General features: G+C 43.6%; 2 protein-coding genes across 2 annotated transcripts in view; one reads left to right on the top strand and one right to left on the bottom strand.

Moving 5' to 3' along the window:
• Positions 1–22,720, top strand: part of LOC115083857 (zinc finger protein 271-like) — a 634,158-nt gene that overhangs the window by 99,873 nt on the left and 511,565 nt on the right. The window lies entirely within an intron of this gene.
• Positions 7,750–22,720, bottom strand: part of LOC115085985 (oocyte zinc finger protein XlCOF6-like) — a 56,708-nt gene continuing 41,737 nt past the window's right edge. Inside the window, 2 exon segments of the mRNA XM_029592568.1 lie at positions 7,750–13,430; positions 13,432–14,294. Coding sequence (XP_029448428.1) covers positions 12,462–13,430; positions 13,432–14,294 — 1,832 coding nt within the window. The 3' untranslated portion in view covers positions 7,750–12,461.

Genomic DNA, 22,720 nt, shown 5'->3' with positions numbered 1-22,720 from the left:
CAGGTGTACCCAGGTGGAATGTTCTGTTAAACGAGCAGCAGTGTGGCTCAGCCCTGTGATAGTGAATGGACCAACGTAAATTGGATCCTTCCAAGTCTTGTGTGTATAATTCTTTCTCAGCACTTGATCACCTACAGAAAAGGAAGCACAAAACGTCTTTTTAGGGGCTTTCAATGATTCAGCCTGTACTAGGTCTGTTGCCATTGCCATTAGAGGTTGCACCTTTTTCCAATATTCCACTTGGGTATCAGTTCGTTTTACTTTCATCGGATTCATAATCCGTCCTGTCTGTAATTGGAATGGAGTAATTTTATGAATGGTACCTGGCGTGTTACGTATAATCATCAAGGCTAATGGTAGTACATCTAACCAGGTATATAATTTTCTTGTCTTATTTTTATTTAATGCTGTGAGCAATACTCTTAATTTTGTTTTCAATATCCCATTATAGCGTTCTACCAAACCATTTGATGTTGGCTTATAAACAGATACACGTCGGTGGATAATATCACAGACTTCTTGTAACTCTTTCATAATTTGGTTATTAAAGTGTGTACCATTATCGGATACAATTTTGATTGGGCAACCATGAGTAGGCAAAATTCCATGCAAGAAGGTATCAATGACAACATGAGCTGTTTCTTTTGTACATGGGAAAGCTTCGATCCAATGTGAAAAGCTATCTACCCATACCAATACATACCGTTTTCCTTTGATTGCTTCAAGCATATCAGTGTAATCAATGTGCCTTTCCAAACCTGGTCCCTGGGGAATAGGCAAACTTCCAGGACTCACAGCTGGGCCTCGACGAGCTATATGAGTAGAACAAACTAGACAGTTATGAATTACCTGTACAGCTAAAGCTTATAAATTTTGGTTCCAGTGATTACTTTGTATACCAGCTAATAACGCGGTGGCAGACAGATGCATGGTTGCATGCCATGCACAGAAATATCGCAACACTTCTGATGTAGTTAAACATTTTTTTCCATTAGGGTGCAGCCATTCTTTACCTTTTTGGTAACATCCAATTGTTATCCATTTCTGTAATTCCTCACCACTGGGTTGTTCATGGAATATATCCAGTGGCATTGGATATGGAGTATGACTCATTTCTGAATTAAACCGTGTTTGCATGGCCATTAAGTGCACGGTAAGGATTTCTGTAGCAGCTTTATCTGCTAAGTCATTGCCCTTCGCCTCAAAACTCATGTTCCCTGTATGTGCTGGCGTCCATACTATAGCAGTTCGAGAACCAACACCTTCTCTTTGTGATAACAAATTAAGTATTTGTTGCCAATTATGAATGTGTTGTAAGGGTTGCCCCGCAGCAGTTATCATGCCCCTTCTTTTCCATTTTAACAAATGATATTGTAAGGAACTAACTACATAAGAACTGTCAGTGTAAATTGTACAATCTCTATCATTACCTGCGGCTTTGAGGGCTGCTATCACAGCCAATAGTTCAGCTTCTTGTGCTGTGACTCCGTTTTGTGTATGATATTGTAATTTAGAAATGATATTTAAGTCCAGTGTCACTTGTACCGCAGCAAATGCTGCTCGTTGATCCCTCTGAGCTCCATCTGTAAACCATATTAGTCCCGCCTCAAGAGGGTCAAATTGTATTAGTAATAGTTCTGGGATATCTTTTCTTTCCATCTGCTGTTGATTAGTACGGGGAAAAAAACAGTCTAGTAATTTATTCTGAGCTTTCGTAAGGGGTGCCGTCACAATATTCTGGCCATTTAATACTGCTTGATATTTACCAAATCTAGGTGCTGTCAATGCCGCTTGACTAGTTGATAACAGATAATGTATGGAATGAGCGCAGTGTAAAATTAACTCGCTGTATGGCATGACAGCCCGCCATTTTCCTACTGCTGCAACAATGGCTGTTAGTAACTTTGGGATCTCAGGGAGAGCAATTTCCACTGGGCTAAAAGAACCAGATAGGAATGTTACCGCTCGTTTCGGTGTATCTTCCTGGTTTACAAAAGCAGCCCATATATGTCCCATATCTCGGACCCAAATATGTACTTTCAATCGGGGGTCTACCATACCTAGAGGTTCAGCTTGTAGCAATGCCTGTAATACTTCTCGTATAATCATTTCGTCATTTTCAGTCAAAGTCACCTGCGCATTAGAGCTGGTACCAGCCGGTACCTGTAGGTGCCTCAGTAGAGGTGAAATGCGCGCAGAATATCCCGGTATCCATTGTCTACAATAGTTAAATGTTCCCAACAAACCTCGTAATTGTTTTAAATTGTGGGGTAACTCTTGTTTCTGCAACTCTAACAGCAAATCTTTTGTTATATATTTAGTAGTTGAGGATATTATTTGGCCCAGGAAATTAACTTGAGTTTTAGCTAATATACATTTTTTTCGATTACACTTATATCCAGCTTCACCCAATACTTGTAACAGTTTATATGTCCATTCCCAACATTCTGCTTTATTATCAGCTGAAAGCAATATATCATCAACATATGTGAACAGGGATACAGAGTTTGGTAATTTACTCCTAAACTGTTCTAAATCCTTGTTCAACTGTTTTGAGAAAACAGTCGGGCTATCCGTGAACCCTTGTGGCATTCGAGTCCATCGATATGCCTTAGTGCCTAATACAAAAGATGTTAAATCACGGGAAGCCGCATGTAATGGAATTGCAAAGAATGCATTAGATAAATCAATGACAGAATTAAACTTATATATAGGCTGAGTTTGTAATAACGTCAGAGGGTTAGCACAAACTGGATATTGTGGAATCACAACATCATTCAAAGCACGTAAATCATGAACAATTCTGACATCATTTTCTCCTTTTGGTACAGGGAACAAAGGGGTATTATAGGGTGACTGTGATTCCTCAAGAATACCATGGGTTAAAAGTTGTGCAATATGTTTCATAGTAGGTTTCATTAATTTTTCTTTAACTGGGTAAGGACTCACAAATGGCCCCTGTTTACCTGACATCATCTTAATTTGGTAGGCCTGAGCTGATTTTGCTCTACCATAAGGAGCCTCTTCCGTGCTCCATAAATCTAAGGGTAACTGATCCCATTTCCATTCATTCGGGATTTCACTTTCCTCTCCGTTTCCCACTGTTGTAACTAATGAAAGGAGGCTTTTAACCGCAGGAATTTTAAACGTTAAAGTTAATCCAAATTGGGTCAGTAAATCTCGCCCTAATAAATTTACAGGGCAATGTTCAGCAATCAAGAATTTCACGGATGCCTCCCTTTTACCTTGCGTGGTTTTAATAACCACTGGGGTTAATTCAGTTAAATGTGTCTCACTAGGCTTCCCATCGAAGCCGATAGTAGTATTGGTTTCCAGAGATCTTTTAACAGCATTTGGCTTTACACAGATAACAGATGAAGTGGCACCCGTATCAATTAAAAACTGCATCGGGGTCTGGTGGGGACCTACTAATAACTGAACAAATGGTTCTGAGGTCTGTAAAAACACAGTGTCTCCGTGCACGATCCCTTCGTTCCCTGCATTTTGTCAATATGTATCAGAAGGCCCCCACACAGGGTATTGCGAGGGTTGGCCAGATTGCAACTGATCTGGCACAAGCGGCGGTGGTGGTGGTGGTAATGCTTGTGCGGGTTGTGGTATGTGCCCCTGAGCTCCAGGCGGTCTGCATTCGCTTGCATAATGGCCAAGGGACTGACAGGTCCAGCATCGCACATAAGCCCTTCTATCAGGGGACGGCCTATTCATGGTCCCCTGTACAAAACCTCTACCACCCCCACGTCCCCTTCTCATCCCTCTGCCTCGGGGAATATATGAGGGGTATCCTCCTCGATATGTTCCGGCAGGCATAAACTGTGGGGGACCCTGCATAATATAACAATCCTGAATATCTGTAGGTCGTAAGTGGTCTTTAACCTGAGGTGTGGAATTTTTCTTCTCTAAATCAGCGATTTGTAATGTCATTAATTTATTAGACATTTTTAATTGCTCTTTATTAGAAGCCCCAACCATTTTTATATGTACTGAGGAAAAATGTAAGAGAGTGGCCCTGACCTCTGGCCATGGTTTAGTTGATAATGCTACCACATTATTTAAATTATTTTGCATGTTAGTTGGTAAAGTAGCATAAAACAAATGCAGGAACACTGGAATATTTGGCTGTATATCAGCATCCTGTCCAGTCTGTGCCTTATATATATCCATACATCTAGTTAAATGCCCAGAGAAATCTTTGGACACATCCCATTTAAATGCAGTAATAGCAGTAAAATCAATTACTGTGGGATAAAGGACATTTAAGGCATTCACTAGGTCAATTCTGTCTTGCCCGTGGAAGGGAAGACCATCAGCAGTATGTGTCGTTAATCTAGGTAGAGCGCTTATAACCGCTAGTTGTTGTAAACCGATTCCACAAGCTGCACATAATGCTTTGAAATCCCCTATTGCCAGCTGTGTTCCAGCTGTATTTGTATCAAGTGCCTCTAGCCACAACCGGGCTCCTTTATGTATACTGGGCAGCTTCTGAACAATTGCACTAACATCAGTAGGAGTATATGGTTTGTATGTCGCCACTGGCTGATTATGAGCGTCAGATCGCAGGAATACAGGGTACTGTTTGCTTGTGAGCTCGGGAACATCAAGCAGGTGACTCCTAGTGTTAGAACTGGGCTTTTTATTATAAGCTTTAAAATATTTTCGCCAAACCTTATAGCCCTCTATCATATAATCATAATCCTTCGTTTTCTCACAATGTAATACTATCAGAGAGAACACCTCTTCAAGTTCTCCCTCAGACTGTGGACCTTGCTCAGGGCAAGGAATCTTCTCTACCCCCGCTTCTATCAACGCTTTCACTACTGTGTCCCACCATGGGACACCGAAGCGTTCTTCCTTATCTTCAGCCAACCTCTCAAATATCCATTGTGTCACCACTCCTTCGCCCTTTCTGTCTATGACTTCCTTACTTGGTAAGTCTAGAGAACTATTCAACTTACAATATTCACTGTCAGCCGACACTTCAGATAATTGCACTACCCCTTTAATAGCGAAATCATTTCCTGCAGGGAACACCTCGGCCCCACCACTGAGCTCCCCATGCCCATGGACCCCCTCACTCAGAGGGCACTATTGGCAAACCAGGAAGAGGAAGAGGACAGTGACTCTGCAGCGTTCCTGATACATCCTCCCTCCTCCCTTACCACGTCAGAGCATCCTGCTTTGAACCACGGGGATCAAACTGCACCATTCAGATCTCAGCGGGGGAGAAGGGAGGTTGTACTAGAGGATCTGCAGGGCCTTCATCCCCATCCTGTTTGTCCTACAGAAGCCAGTGAGTGAGGAGATCCAGGGGAGGGGAGCGGGGAGATTGCGCTGTCCACTGCCATCAATATGGTTCTTTGGGAGCAGGCGGGCAGGCAGGTGGGTAAGAGAGGGTTAATGCACCATCCACTACCAGCAATGTTTCTCTTCTGGGGTGGGCAGGTGAGGGTAAATGCGCTGTTTGACTGCCATCAAAATTGAGACCCTTTTTTTTTAAACAAAACTTGATCCAAAACAGCAGAAAAAAGTTAAAGACAAGCTAAAGAAAAAGAACACAGAAAACAGCAAAGGAAATTCCTGTTAGAACTGGGGAAGCACAGATTCCCCTACTCTCATCTGCTGGAGTCAGAAGATACTGAACTCCTGCAGAGGGGGTGCTGGTATATAGGAGTACGCCCCCTCGAAGTCTGTTCTGACTCCATCTGCTGGACTGGGGGACATAACCTACGGTCTGGACTGATCCTGGTACGTCAGGGAACCCTTGGTTTTCTTGGTCGGTGGTGCCATGGTTTGCGCGTGTATCCTGTTCAGATGCGCGTGCCGGGAGGCTTGGCTGTGCGCTTCGGAGCGGAAGATGTGCGCGTGGCTGTGCGCACGGGTCTGTTTATGCGCCCGGCACTTTTGAGCGTGCCGCTGTGCGCCCGGCCCTGTTATGCGCATTGCTGTGTGCATGGCACAGATGCGTGCACCGCTATGCGCACAAGTATTTTATGCGCCTGGCTCACCGCTGTGCACATGGCTCAGTTGTGCAGACGATGCAGCGACCAAGGGGGGAAGATGGCGACGACGACCACGCGGGGAAGATGGCAAACCCCCCCCCCGGAGGCTCTCCACGTAGGAGGGCCCTCGCACTGGATGGGGGTCTAGCCCGGAGGGGCTGCTCAACCCGATTAAACAGACGCTGGAGGGACGATCTGTGCGGCTATTCGAGCCTCGGATACCGAAGACTTTAAGAAAGTTTTCTACCTTACCTTATCTCGACGCTTCCCAGTCTTTGCTGGGCGGTCTCTGGCTGTGGGGGGAGAGGGAAATACCTTCATCACTGTGCTCGGTCTAGCACCTGCTGCCTCTCAGCCACTCCCTTTTCAGGGGGCTAAGTCCAAGCCGGGTCGGCTACTGGACCGAGGCTGCCTCTCAGCCGCTCCCTTTCCAGGGGGCTAAGTCCACACCGGAACCGAGGCTTACCTCTGCGGGATCTCGGAAATCATCTCAGGGATTCTCGACTGGGGGAGGGACCTTAAGTTATCACCACAGGAGAATGGGGCTCGTCTGTAGGTAAGTTTTTCTTTCTTTCTTCTTTGAATTTGGAGTTTGGTTTTCTAATGCTGTGCAAGCGTGTGTGAAGTCCCGAACTGCTATGGAGATGGAAAAAACTGAAGAGCAGAGCCTCATGCACGGGTATATGTACTGCTGATGTCAGATTGAAATCTGACTCTGTCTCCAACTGCTATCAGGAGTACACTATACCCATTGGTCGGTCCTGAGTCCATCTGCTACATGCTAGGAAACATATTTTCTAACACATTTTCTGACATCGGCATACCCCGTGCTGCGGGCCACTACCAAGTTCTACTTCTGGATCTCTGCAGCCTATGCCTCACCCTGGAGTTTCACCATCTCTGCTTCTATCGAGGACCTCGCTGGCGTACCCTGTGCTAAAGGCCACTACCAGACCTTCTTTGCGTGAGTACCCTATGCTGCAGGCCACCATCTCATCTCTAAAGAAGGATCCTGTGGGTGTACCCTGCTCTGCAGTCCAGTACCGCACCATCTCCTAACAAGGACTCTCTCAGCATACCTGCGCTGAAAGTCATTGGCAAGCCATTGCTTCCAGAGACCTCTATGGTGTATCCCGCTCTGTGGACCACTACCAAATTACTACTACTGGGTGTACCCTATCGCTCAGACTCTGTGTCTCTCCTGCACTACCCACTCCTTGGGTAGCTCTTCTCTCTCTCTATAATAAAAGTATCTATTCCACAGCTATGGCTGACAGTGAGCCTCACAGGGCTCCTTCCTGTGGGCGGTTCCACCTGTCTCGTCGGCCCACAAGCCTACAAACCAAAACAATTCCCTCACAGGTTTCTTGCTTCCATAGGTTCCATATTAGGAATCACAATCCAGAAGGCATCCAGGTACCATCATAAGAAATGCTATACTAGATCAGAGTGAGGGTCCATCAAGCCTAATATTCTCTTTCCAATAGTGGCCAAACCAGATCACAAGTATGATACAGGATCCCAAATAATAGACAGTTCCCTTGCTAACACCCAAGGCTAAGTGGTGGATTTTCCTAAGTCTACCTAGTTAATAACGGTTTATGAACTTTTCCTCCAGGAATTTGTTCAAACCTTTTTTAAACCTAGCTATAGTAACTCCCTTTACCACATCCTATGGCAATGAATTACCTGAGCTTAATGTTACATTGAGTGAAAAAATGTTTTACCCGATTTCTTTTAAATGTACTCATAATACTTCTGTATCGCTCCATGGTGAGACCGCAGCTAGGGTACTGTGTAAAATTCTAGTCACCATAACTCAAAAACGAAACCGCAGAACTAGAAAAGGTACAGAGAATAGTGACCAATATGATGCAAGGGACGGAATGAGGAAAGGCTAGAGAGGTTAATGCTGTTCAGCTTGGAGAAGAGATGGGGGAGGGAGTATGATAGAGGTCTATAAAACCATGAGTGGAGTGAAATGCATAAATGTAAATTGCTTAACTCTCAAAAAATTCAAAGACCAGTGGACACTCCATGAAGACACTAAGTAGCAGATTTAAAACAAATTGGAGAATATATCTTTTCACCCAATATACAATTAAGCTCTGGCATTCAATGCAGGAGGATGAACTAAGAGGCTGTTAGCATAGCTGAGTTTAAAAACATAGTTTGGACAAGTTCCTGGATAAAAAGTCCATAAACTATGATTACTCAGGTAGACTTGTGGAAAGCCACTAATTATTCTTGGGGGTACAGCATGGGATGTATCTATTAGTTGGGATCCTGCCAGGTACTTGTGACTTGGATTGGCCACTGTTGGAAACAGGATACTGGTATTGATGGACCCTTGCTCTAAAACAGTATGGCATTTCTTATATTTTGTATTGTTTTTTTCCCTCTCCTGGATCCCCAGCACACTCATCCATTTCCACACAGGCCAGGAGCTCAACCACTCTCCTGATCTCTCTCTTCACTCTGCTTCCTGGCCTGTCTTACATTGCTTTCATCCTCATGTGTTGCACCATTTCTGCTCCCTGGTACCTCACCTGTTACCATCTCCAATTCCTCTGGCTGCTCTGACCCCTTCATCCTGGTGCTGCTTGGCTGCTCTCTTACATCTCCTCTGGTGCTTCTCTCCAAATCTCCTCTTTCCACCTCTATTTCGCTTTACATGTTTCTTTTCTTTAAATTGATTTTACATTTCCATCAATTTATTTTAGCCTCTTATCCTTGGATATTATTCCCCTTTCTTCTAGTTTTCGCTGTGCTCTCTCTCTAAATCCTCTTGCTTTAAATATAGACTTATTGTAAAAAACAATCTTTTTAATCTTTATTTTCATAAATTCTGTGGTCTGTCAGCTGCTGCTACAGTGGTCCATTCATTCCTGTATGGATTGTTCCCTGGCTTATGAGCTGTGTTTTATGACTAAAGTTTTACCTCTTTCTGCACATGGAAATGGTCTCACTCAGGAGAGTTTCTCCAAATGGATTTGTTTTGCCCATAACCTTGACAGGAATGAACCTCACTCGTAAACCATGGATGTTGGAGATTATCTCAATCTCTCAAATTTACTGCTAATGCCCTTCTTAGTACTTGCATTGTACCAATGAGAACCTCCTTCTGGAGTTCATAAGGTGTAACCTTAATAGGCAACATATCAAGAATCTTGTCTTCTGACTTTTAAAAAAAACACTCAAGACATGGTTGTTCAGTCTTTCCTTGATCCTATACTTTCACTGCTATAGCATAGCCATGACACAGACTAAATGTAGGCCTTCCAAGTTTCTACCACGTATATAACTGTTATCTAATAATTAGTTATCTAATTCCTCCCCCCTGCTTTTCCAGTTCCTAGTTGTATTCCCTTGTTTTATTGTAACTTTTTCTCCTTCTAGTTATAGTTTAATGTGGACTGTTATTGTTACCTGTAAACTGATTTGATTTGTATCATGAAAGTCGGTATAAAAAAAAAGCTTTAAATAAAATAAAGATGGCACCCAATATATGTTCGGGGCTACCTCTATATCTTTCTGCCACATTTTCTTGGTCTCTGATTGCATCTCTTGTTACTTAAGGATCTTTGCTTTCTCCATATAATCTACAGAATAGTCACTGGATATGGACTCCTCCATCAGCAATGCCATCCTTGTGTTTTTCTCCTTCACAATATCTGGTTTTCACGCATCGATGTTCCTGTCAGTGGGAATAGGAACGTCCCTCATGATCACAACTTCTTCATTTTCCACTATTCTATTGTTTGTGTTCCCTATGGGGTTTATTTTCCAAGCTGCGATAGGCCCTTATTGCATGCATTAGGGCCCTATCGCGGCAGTAAGATTTAAATTAGGGGGAGGAGAGGAGTCGGGGAGGAGTTGGGGAGGGAATTATGCTAATCGACAGCGGTACCACTACCGGCGATAATGTTTCGAACATTAATCGCCGGCAGTAGCATGGGGAATAGCATCACCTTTTACGGTGGCGTTAAGCCCACGATAGCCTGCAGCCGCCGCACCGCAGTCGGTGAAATCACACCGCTGTGGTGCGGCCGGCTGCAGGCTATCGCCCGATCGCCCTCTACTTCTCCCCACCTCCGCCTCCCTGTAGCTCAGGATTCATCATTCCCAGCGGAATGATGAATCCTGGCCTATGTTTGGTACGTTGATGTCATAATGTTTTCATAGCTTCCAAAGAATAAGCAGGGATAATTTGTTGTGCTTCTCTGTATACAGGCCTTCTGACATCAACACATTACATTCTATGATGAGATGTGTAACTGTATCCAATTTTGTTCCACAGAATCTGCATTTATCCATTTTATTAGTCTTTTCTTTAAACTCCAAGGTTGCGCCAAGATCGATATGAGCCTTCCACATTTTCGTATCCAGCGCAGTGCCCAGGTCTGCATTCCACCTATCTATTAGGAGGGGCTAAGTGCCAGGACCATATTTTCCCAACAGCATCCCCCAGTAAATGGCAGTTATCCCTTTGGCTGATGCATCCAGAATCCCCCCAAAAGCTTTCCATTCATCGGCCTGAGAGGCACTTCTAGATCTACTATGTCAGATAGAGCATGTCTTAATTGCAGGTACATCAAACTCCTTGGTGAGCGAACCAAAGGTTCGGTATAGCCCATCTTCCCAGAGTTCAGCCAAGCAAAAAAGGTCACAGTCCTTCCATTTCCAAAAATCTGAGTTAAAGGTTTGGCTTGATATTTGAAAATAACCATATATGGGGGACAGAGGTTGTAAAACATCCCTGGTTCTCACCAAAAAGTCTGAAACATGATTCTACATCCACAGAATATGTGCTAAAATAGGGCTGTTTCTAGTAATCTGTTTCCGGCTGTTTATTAGTCTTTTCTATGCTGGCTGTGAACCATCTCATCCACAGTCCACTATCTTGTGCTACAATTACCAATCGCTCATCCGTAGGTTTGAATTCACCTCTTCTCAGCCATTGCTGTGTCAAATCTTGATCTACATAGGTTTGCAGAAGAAGCTGTCTGTACTTCCCACTATACTTATGCTTGTGCTAACTATCCTTCCTTGTTTGCTGATCTGCTTCTTTGGGGTGTTTCTTCTCTTATATTGCTAATTCTGTAGCTTCTTTACCTTCTATTTGCCAGAATGATAGCTTAAGGACAGAGACGGAGGATGGTTGCTCGCTTTCGTACGTCTGCACTGTTCTAGCTTTTGGGTCCACTGATGCCACTAAATACACCTGAAGGCTTATTATGGTAGCTCTAAGGGGGAAACAGTTTCAATAAGACCCACACTACCTTCTGCTCTAGGGATGAACAATCTCGACATACAGTGGTTCTTATAAATTACTTGATGGGCATAGAGGAGCTCTTTTTATGTCCAATTCTTCAAGATATTTAGGAGGCCAGTCTACTATTCCAAAACTGCATGATAATACAGGAATTGCAGGCTGATTAACAAGTTGGATTTTATTTCAGGCTGTTAAGGTGCTCTTCAATATCAGCTTCACTCTCCTATAGCGATCTTTACTGATCTTTTCTCTGAATAATTTATGTTGAATTTTTCCACCTTTTCTATTCCTAGAAATGTACATACACCTTCCTGCTCCAGTTACTTTATATTGCATTCTTCATTCAGGAAGATGTTTTCAGTTTTGCTTATTTTCCTTGAAGGAAATTTGCCTTTGCACATTTGGCTTGGACAAATGTGCAAAGGCATTTGCCATTCTGATGACATCTGAGAAACAGTTCACCACAAAAGGTTGTTCTGCTAAATAAGCATCACAAGAATTGTAGCATTTCTAATCAATCATCAGCAAACAGTAAGGGGACTGGTCCCACTAGGATTAAGGCTAATTCCATAACCCAAGGAGTTAATGAGAGCACTCAGCGGGTTTAATACCAGACAAAACAAAAACCATGATAGAGAATTTCCCTGAAATATTCTTCACTGGACCTTAATACCAGCGATGACATACTGTCCATCTTCATGATTCAGATGGCGTGTAGTCTGCCACATTTTCAAGTTGAACTTGATATACTGTAACAGAACAGGATTGACTTTATATATTTCAAGGCAATTTATTATCCAAGAGTATGGGATATTAACAAGGGCTTTCTTATAATCAATCCATGCTATAATAAGGTTTTGACTATGCTTACAGCTGGTCATAATAGTGTTAATCAACATCAGCTGGTCTTCAGTTCCATATGCTCCTCTTTTGTTTTGTTGTATTACCAAGATTTTATTAGAATCGATGTGTAGTATATTCTATCTGCATCCACTGCAATGAACAGCTTATAGATTGTAGGCAAGCAAATTATTGGTTGGTAGTTTTTGGGAATATTATGTGGCTCTCCCTTTGGTAGTAGTTTTCTTCTCATTATTAGACATAGTGGATTTAAATCTGACTTTCTGATCAACTGGATTTGCAGTTAGCCAGATCTTAATGGAGAAAGGTCAAACATTTGAGCCAAAAGTTGGGCAATCCATCAGGGCCAAGATACGTCCAGTGTGGATTCTCTGGTGCCTTGTGAGGTGTGCCTTCTGACTGAAGGTTTTACCACATTCAGAACATGTAAATGATTTCACTTCTGAGTGGATTTTCTGGTGGCGTATAAGTGATGACTTCTGGCTGAAGCTTTTACCACATTTAGAGCAATTGAAGGGTTTGACTCCAGTATGGATTATTTCATGGAGTATGAGGTATTTCTTCTGACTGAAGCATTTATCACATTCTGAACAAGTAAATGGTTTCACTCCAGTGTGGATTTTCTGGTGGCTTATAAGTGATGACTTCTGGCTGAAGCTTTTACCACATTTAGAGCAATTGAAGGGTTTGACTCCAGTATGGATTATTTCATGGACTATGAGGTGTTTCTTCTGACTGAAGCTTCTATCACATTCTGAACAAGTAAATGGTTTCACTCCAGTGTGGATTCTCTCATGCACTGTGAGTTCTCTTTTTACGATGAAACCTTTACCACATTCAATACATGTAAATGGTCTCACTCCAGTATGTAATCTCTGGTGTATTGAGAGATCTTCCTTTCTCATGAAGCTTTTGTCACACTCTGTACATGTAAATGGTTTCACTCCAATATGGATTCTCTGGTGGCTTGTGAGCTGTGACTTCTGCCTGAAGGTTTTACCACATTCAGTACATGTAAATGATTTCACTCCTGTGTGGATTCTCTGGTGGGTTGTAAGTGCTGACTTGTGGTTGAAACATTTGCCACATTCAGTACAAGTGAAGGGTTTGACTCCAGTGTGGATTCTTTCATGGAGTTTGAGGTGTGATTTCTGACTGAAGCTTTTACCACATTCAGAACACGTAAATGATTTCACTCCTGTGTGGATTCTCTGGTGGCTTGTAAGTGATGACTTCTGACTGAAGCTTTTACCACATTCAGTACACATAAATGGTTTTCACTCCAGTGTGGATCCTCTGGTGGCTTGTAAGTGCTGACTTGTGGTTGAAACATTTGCCACATTCAGTACAAGTGAAGGGTTTGACTCCAGTGTGGATTCTTTCATGGAGTTTGAGGTGTGATTTCTGACTGAAGCTTTTACCACATTCAGAACACGTAAATGATTTCACTCCTGTGTGGATTCTCTGGTGGCTTGTAAGTGATCTCTTCTGCCTGAAGCTTTTACCACATTCAGTACACATAAATGGTTTCACTCCAGTGTGGATTGTAAGGGACCACTTGTGTTTGAAACTTTTGCCACATTCAGTACAAGTGAAGGGTTTGACTCCAGTGTGGATTCTTTGATGTACTGTAAGATGTTCCTTGTGCCTGAATCTTGTCCCACATTCAGTACACATAAATGGTTTCACTCCAGTGTGGATTCTCTCATGTCTTGTAAGATTTGCCTTGAAACTGAATCTTTTCCCACATTCAGTACACATAAATGGCTTCACTCCAGTGTGAATCTTCTGGTGACTTGTAAGAGCTTTCTTCTGACTGAAGCTTTTACCACATTCTGTACATGTAAATGGTTTCAGGTCAGTGTGCATTCTCTGGTGACTATTAAGTGATGACTTCTGACTGAAGCTGTTATCACATACAGTACATGTGAACAGTTTGACTCCTGTGTGGATTCCTTCATGGATTGTGAGGTTATCCTTCCAACTGAAGCTTTTACCACACTCCTTACATATAAATGGTTTGACTCTTGTATAAAGCCTCTGGTGTACTATGAAGTTTCCCTTCTCCCTGAAGCTTTTACCACATTCAGTACCTGTACATGGTTTCTCTCCAGTGTGGATTCTCTGGTGTACTCTGAATTCTGGAAAAAAAAATGAAACAATGATATTAATAATAGTGAAGTAGCCTACTATAATAAAGAGGAAAACAATGACAAAGGTAAAAACCAAGGTTAAAAAAATAAATATTAACAAACATAAAAGCAATGATAATAAACAGTCACAAAATAACTACTATATGTAAAATTCAATAAAATCAAACACACTCAGGGCCGGATTTTATAAATGTACGCGGGATTTTAATAGATATGCGCGAAGCCGCGAGTATCCATTAAAATCCGGGGTTGGCGCGCGCAAGGCTGCCCAAAATAGGCAGCCTGCGCGCACCAAGCCGCGCAGCCTGCCTCCGTTCCCTCCGAGGCCGCTCCGAAATCGGTGCGGCCTTGGAGGGAACTTTCCTTCCACCCCCCGCACCTTCCCTTCCCCTACCTAACCCACCCCCCCGGCCCTATCTAACCCCACCCCTACCTTTGTCGGCAAAGTTACGCCTGCTTTCAGCAGGCGTAACTTTGCACGTGCCGGCCGGCTGCCCTGCTCCGTGTTCCGGTCCCGGGGGCTGGTCCGGAGGCCGAGGCCACGCACCCGGAATGCCCCCGGGCCGAAACCATGCCCGCGTCGCCGCCCCCAAAATGCTGCAACACGCCCCCGACACGCCCCTTCATGCAAGCCCCGGGACTTACGCGCGCGCCGCCGAGCCTATGCAAAATAGGCTTGGCGCACACAGGGGGGGTTTGGGGTAGGTTTTCGGGGGGTACGCGCATATCCTACGTGCGTACCCCTTTGAAAATCTACCCGTCAATAAGTAAACTATAAAATAAAAAGAAATCAATACAATCCCAACATGATCAAGATTTGGCCACTGCCTGCTTGAGTGGATATAGGAATTCAAAACTGGAAACAATATAATTAGCTGTGAGATTCCTAACATACCAAATAAATATATACATTATCCAATGATAAGCATGGAAAATATAGTAACATAAAAATGGTGGCAGAAAAAAAACCAAAATGGTCCATCTAGTCTGCCCAGCAAGCTTCCCATGGTAGTAACTGCTGCTTCATGCAGGTTATCCCCATGTTTATCTTAAGGATAGTAACTGCCGCTCCGTGCCGGTTAAGCTTTATTTATTCCCATCCTCTAGCCTTATAGGGATCCACAGTGTTTATCCCATGCCCCTTTGAAATCCTTCACAATTTTAGTCTTCACCACTTCCTACAGAAGGGCATTCCAGGCATCCACCACCCTCTCATTAAACAACAAATCTTTATAATAGAAAAAATCTTTAACAGAAATTTTTTTTTATGAATACCAGAGGAAAACAGGCCTAAAACAAGTATAATCAGCTCTACCAAAGAAGTAATAACAAAATAAAAAAATGTTACAGCATATGGGAAAACTTTCAGAATAAAACCAAACAGCTGTCCCAGTTTCCAAAAATATTAAAAACCTTAAAAATAGGTGTATAGCAAATAATCCATAAATAAATAAATACATAACAAAAAAATGGAATAAACAATCACCTACCATCAAAAAGACAGATGCACATGTAAGATATAGTTACAAAGATAATCCTTAATTCAATAGATACAGAATCTTAAAAGACAGACAAAATATGGTCAGATAATGAATCAAGTACAAGTAACTTTTAAAAATAAAAATATTAAATATATACAAACTACAAAAAACAATATCTATATAATATAAAATATTAAAAATAAAATGATAAGAAAATGGGAAAGGACTAGGAAGGAGGTGGAAAAAGGCGAGAGAGAAGGGATGTGAAGGGGGTAGACAGGATGATGGAAATGGGGAAAGGGAAAGAAGAAGGGAATAGGGAAGAGGAAATACAAGGGTGGGAAGGAAACATGCAGGGAGGGAAGAAAAAGGGAAGAAAGGAGGGAAAAATGATATGTAAGAGGTTTCAATGGGGAGAAGTTCCACTGTAAACAAAAAAAGGGGGAAACCCCCACAAACCTCATTTAAGCTCAAGATATCTTTTAATAATCCTAAAATCAGGTAATACTTCCAGACTATAAATAGCTTGATGGCTGAAATAAATCAAAGAAAAAAAATAAACAAACTCAAAATTAGAAATCAGAATCAATGTCAGCTCTATAGTGAGACTATGAGCACTATTGCTTTAAAATAGGGCGTATTAGGCAGAATACCTTCTTTAAAAACAACCATTCAGTTAAAAATGCTAAAGAACAGGAAACAAGCATTTTACCCCAGCTGCAAAATATCAAGGCTTGCGTGTTCCTTCCGACTGCTGTGCCAAGCCACTCGAAAAAATGGCACGAAAAACATCATTTAATGGACTTTAAACACAGAAACAAAACCAACTGGGACTGAACCTAAACAGCCAACTTTAAATCAAAACAATAGATGCTACTGTTATAAAAAAAGCTACTATGACTGAACCTAAACTACATCTTTAGAAAAATCTGAAGAATATTTAAAATGGAGAAAATACTCGAGGAAGAGCAAGTTTGCTTACTGTAAACGGTGTTTTCCGTAGATAGCAGGTGAATTAGCCGTGCTGTCTAGGACGTCCTTCAGTCCTGTAGGTGGCGGAGCTCTCAAAGTAAAGACCTGAGTCTTGGTGTAGCGTGTGCCTGCTTGGCACCTCCCCCAGTCCGTAAAAACTCCCCAGCTGCTTGTTTAGAGGAGGCCCATACAGAATCACAAATCCTGCAGATGTGCCCCACTAGATAGAATGCAATGCCATAGACTCAACCAATTATAAAACTGTTGCCACTTGAACCTCTAGGATGGAAAGGGCCAAATCTCCAAGCAAACCTTCTGGCAGAAATTCCAAAATTTAAGGAATTTCCCCTTGACAGGCTGAGAACCAGGTCTTCACACCAGGCCTCTCAACTTTCCGACTAAAACAAAATCCAGGGACGTAGAAAACTTCCTGGCCCAGAGAAAACTGGAACAAACAGAAGAATAAACACGCTTCAACAACCTAGCCCTTTAGAGTGCCAAACCATAAGACAAATGAACCCCGAGGGTCGTGTGGAATTGTATGTATGCACTGTCTTTCTGACGCCTCTTTCTGCTGTATACTAGTGTTAGACAAAGGAAACAGAGGACCCTGGCTACATGCTGGAAGGCAGCCAGCCAACACCCCAGACCCATTAGCTGATTGGTCTAATACATTCTCAAATCAGATGTACTGCACTTATCTAAAAACAACACTTTGAATATGTTCTGATTGGTCAGTATGAAGAATATATAAAGTTATGAACATTGCTGGATGAGTGAGTAGTGAGGTGTCCACAGAACTGCTGTAACCCTGTGCTACTCCGGGGAACAAAATAGTTTGTTCCTCCCCCTCCCTTTCTGTCTTTGTCTCTGTCTTTCTCTAATTAAAGTTTCAGATTACCTATTGCTCCAGTGGTTTCTTTAGAATCAACATTTTTGGTAGCCAAGGACGGTTGAAAAGGACAGGGTTTTCGTCTGCAGCTGTAATTTGATTCTCCTGACTGATTGACCCAGAAATAGATCCCTTCACGGCACTTCACGCTAGGCTGATTCACGGACCGAACGTGTATGCCAGCATCTGGATTCGAACATCTGATGGGACTGTCGTCTGGAAGAAGGCTGTCAGAGTATACATGTTAAGTCTTCGGATTGGTTTCCTCAAAGGGGAGGAAACAACTACTGAAGGTAAGCTACTTGGGTGGTTTCACTTTTTTTTGTTTACGCAGGCTGTCTTAGTCTCTTTGCTTGAAACCCCACAGTCACTGTTCACTGCAACGGAGTTAAAACACCAGAAGCACAGCTGGTGTGAAAATCGTTCAGGTAAGAAACAGTTCTCCTTCTTATAAGTAGACCTTTTATCCAATTTACCCATTGGTAAATTGTTATTATGCCTAAATTCTGGTCTAGAAAGTTAGGTGGTTCAAAGTATGCTGCAGGCGTTAATTCCACAAGTCCGTTGGAGAGTGTTATTTCTTTGCACAAGCCTGATGAGAAATTGATTAGACTTTACCATTCTAAATGGGTGGCTTGGGCTAAGGAGGACACTTCCCTCTTGTGGCCAGTAGATGGCTCCTTTCATCCATCTTTGCTTTTGCAGCTGATGACTTTTTTAGAGAATAAATTTAATAAAACGATTGCCAGCTCCCTAAAACAATTGGCTAATCATGTACAAGTTCATAGTTGGTTTGTTATGACCTGGGTATATTTGGAAAAAGAACTTGGGTCTAATCAATCACCACCTCCATACACCGTTGTTACTGATCCCCAGTAGGCTCGGTGTTTATTGCAGAGTGCAAAGCCATCACCCTTAGAGGAATCAGTTACTGCCGTGGGGTATTCCCATTTGGTCCCCACTGCACCCCTGGAAGAGGAACCCCAATCGAGTCCCACAGCTTCTATTAATATGCCGATGTTTGGGACTGTTAAGGTAGAAGGAACTTTACACTGTATCCCCATTGGAGAGGGTGTTACCTCAAAGGAGGGACCTAGGATATCTTTGGGAGAAACGGGAGCACATCCTGCTGGATCAGGTTCGTGTGGCCCTACTCTTTCGCCTTCACTCCCTACACACTCCTTAGACTCCACATTTCCTTTGTCCCAAATCCCTTCACTTCCACTTCCTTCCCTGAACCGTGACTCTACTCTTCCTTGTCCTGAACCCCCAATTGCCTCCAAGTCCCCCACAGTCATTGCCCTTACACCCCGCGCTAGTCCCCCTACTCTGACACCTCCCTTGTCCACGCTTCAACAAGAGCTGTCTGACCATAAGTCTCTCCGTGGTGTACGTATCACCCCATGTTGGGTTCTGGCTACTGAGGAGGATACAGAGGGAGCATACGTTGTCATTAATGTTGAGAGTACTAAGCAAGGGGACAATACGCCAGCTGAATATGTAGCAGATATGGAACAATCTTATTTTTATGTTACCAGGTGGCTAGACACCTTGCATGGATGGACTCTCGCTTTAAGTCCACAGATGAGAGTTTATCCCCTAATGGGATCTTTGTCCACAAGTGATATGAATACTGCTCGGAGTGCCATAAGGGATATCCCGGACCCCTCTTGGTCCCCGGCACAGATGGATTATATGTCCAAAGGTTTGTCCGTGTGGGAGAAATATGAAGGCCAGCATATGCCATCTCATACTGCTTCTGGAGCAGTAAAGGATATAGGGCATGCTTTGCCAATTGTGACAAAAACTACAACAGAGGGTGTGCCACGTCCGGTGTATGTCCCCTGGACATTCATTGACTTGCGCACAATTCTTTCCAGTTTGCCGCCCCTCTCTCGAGGTGCAGATGGCTGGATTATAGCTTTAGAGAAACTTACTATGGGAATGCAGTTGGGGATATACAAGCTTTATGTGCCCAAATCCCTGGGTTGGAACAAACGGCCGTGTAGGCACAAGCCAATCGCCAGGAAGTAATGCAGACTCATATTTATGATGGCGATGCTTTTAATTCACATCGCCCTGACATATGGAAAGCACTTCGACACATATATCCTAAGCAGAGAGATTTTGCACGCTTGTCCGCAGCCCGTTGGAATCCTAAGACTACGGCTTTTGATTCCCATTTACACTCTTTCCAAGACATGTTTAATCAGGAGATGGGAGCTCCTTATAGTGACCCTAATTCTCTTCCTGTTTTCTGTCACATGTTCCTACAGACACTCCCTGATAAATTACGTAACACTCTCACCTCAGTAGTGGGACTAGCAGACATGCATTGGACACAAATGAATAGTCCTATTTTACACCATGTGCGCAAGTTTGAGGAAGCAAGGGAGAAGACACAGGAAGAATTAGTGAAGGCACAAACTAAGGTCTGTGCGCTGCAGATTAAAGGGTTTGAAGGACAAAAAGTAAGTGAGCAGAATACTAGAGAAAGTGAAGACCTGAGTTATTTTTATCAGTCTTCTGGGTCTAGCCTTACTCAAAGGGGGGGATTTAGAGGACGAGGACGCCCAGTGGATAGAGGTCCTCAATCTGGACCCTGGGCTTGGGAAAGAGATGGGGGAATTTGGGAATGTGAGGAAGGAAGGTATGGCCCCTGACTGGCCAACTCCGCAACGCCGCTTGCCGAGTCTCCAGTGTTTTCACTGTGGGCAAATGGGTCACTTCGCCCACGATTGCCACTACCCTGCAATGCCCCCACATACCCGAGAGGGTATACAAGAGGTAGATTTCCCTCAAGAGGGGGGGATACGTAGACCTGTGCATCAATTCAACCCCAACGTTTGGAACAATAGTGGAAGTCGGAGCCAGTTTGCCCCACCTCCACAATGACGCCAAGCCCAGTCAGATTTGGCTGAGGTACATAAGCCACTGTTAGTAGCTGATATCCATGTCCCCATTCATAAACATGAAACGCATGCCAGACTCTTGTTAAATGGCACGTCATATGTTAACTTTTTGATCAATAAAGGTGCAGCTGTTTCAGTCTTAAGGCAATTACCACCTAACATGTCCCTAACTTCAGAAACACAGACTATCACTGGGCTTACGGGAACTTCAAATGTTATGCAATACACTATTCTATGTACTGTTAAGTGGCGTGATACTGTACTCACCTGTAAGTTTATCTATGCGCTGGACTGTCCAGTTAACTTGTTGGGCAGAGATTTATTGACTGAATTTAAAGTGAAATTGACATGCGATACCCAACCTTCATTGTTATTAGCGATAGCCAGTGTTTCTGCTGCTAAACGAGAACAGTTTATACATAACTTAAGAACATAAGAAAATGCCATACTGGGTCAGACCAAGAGTCCATCAAGCCCAGCATCCTGTTTCCAGCAGTGGCCATTCCAGGCCATAAGAACCTGGCAAGTACCCAAAAACTAAGTCTATTCCATGTTACCATTGCTAATGGCAGTGGCTATTCTCTAAGTGAACTTAATAGCAGGTAATGGACTTCTCCTCCAAGAACTTATCCAATCCTTTTTTAAACACAGCTATACTAACTGCACTAACCACATCCTCTGGCAACAAATTCTAGAGTTTAATTGTGCATTGAGTAAAAAAGAACTTTCGCCGATAAGTTTTAAATGTGCCACATGCTAACTTCATGGAGTGCCCCCTAGTCTTTCTACTATCCGAAAGAGTAAATAACCGATTCACATCTACCCGTTCTAGACCTCTCATGATTTTAAACATCTCTATCATATCCCCCCTAAGTCGTCTCTTCCCCAAGCTGAAAAGTCCTAACCTCTTTAGTCTTTCCTCATAGGGGAGTTGTTCCATTCCCCTTATCATTTTGGTAGCCCTTCTCTGTACCTTCTCCATCGCAATTATATCTTTTTTGAGATGCGGCGACCAGAATTGTACACAGTATTCAAGGTGCGGTCTCACCATGGAGCGATACAGAGGCATTATGACATTTTCCGTTTTATTCACCATTCCCTTTCTAATAATTCCCAACATTCTGTTTGCTTTTTTGACTGCCGCAGCACACTGAACCGACGATTTCAATGTGTTATCCACTATGACGCCTAGATCTCTTTCTTGGGTTGTAGCACCTAATACGGAACCCAACATTGTGTAATTATAGCATGGGTTATTTTTCCCTATATGCATCACCTTGCACTTATCCACATTAAATTTCATCTGCCATTTGGATGCCCAATTTTCCAGTCTCACAAGGTCTTCCTGCAATTTATCACAATCCGCTTGTGATTTAACTACTCTGAACAATTTTGTGTCATCTGCAAAATTTGATTATCTCACTCGTCATATTTCTTTCCAGATCATTTATAAATATACAAGCCGTTAAGCCCGTTAAAACGGGCTACATCCCTCTGTCTCTCACCTCCCCCTCATTCTCTCTCACCTCCCCCTCATTCTCTCTCCCCTCACTCTTCACCACCCCCTACCTCCCTCCCTCACACTCACCCACTCCTCCCCACCCTCCCTCTCCTCTCACTCAGTCCCTCCCCCCTCTCTCCCTCCCACACACACTCAGTCCCACTCACTCACTCCCACTCCCTCCCTCCTCTCCCTCAGTCCCACTCACTCAGTCCCACTCACTCCCTCCCCCCCTCACTCAGTCCCACTCCCTCCCTCCCCCCTCTCACTCAGTCCCACTCCCTCCCTCCCCCCTCTCACTCGGTCCCACTCCCTCTCTCTCCTCCCCTCTCACTCAGTCCCTCCCTCTCTCTCCTCCCCTCTCACTCAGTCCCTCCCTCTCTCTGTCAGTCCCTCCCTCTCTCTCTCTCCTCCCTCACTGCTGCCGCCTGTCTTCGCCGCCGCCGCTGCGGCCCTGTCTCTCACCTCTCCCTCATTCTCCCTCTCCCCCTTCCACTTACTCACATCCCTGACTCTCACCTCTCCCTCATTCTCACTCTCCCCTCACTCTTCCCCACCCCCTACCTCTCTCCCACACACTCAGCCACTCCTCCCTCCCCCTCACTCAGTCCCTCCCTCCCAGTCCCTCCCCCTCACTCAATCCCTCCCTCCCACTC

The sequence above is a fragment of the Rhinatrema bivittatum genome, chromosome 2 (genome assembly GCF_901001135.1).
Source record: "Rhinatrema bivittatum chromosome 2, aRhiBiv1.1, whole genome shotgun sequence".
NCBI lineage: Eukaryota > Metazoa > Chordata > Amphibia > Gymnophiona > Rhinatrematidae > Rhinatrema > Rhinatrema bivittatum.
Note: the sequence above shows the minus strand (reverse complement) of the source record. Positions and strands in the feature narration are given on the sequence as shown.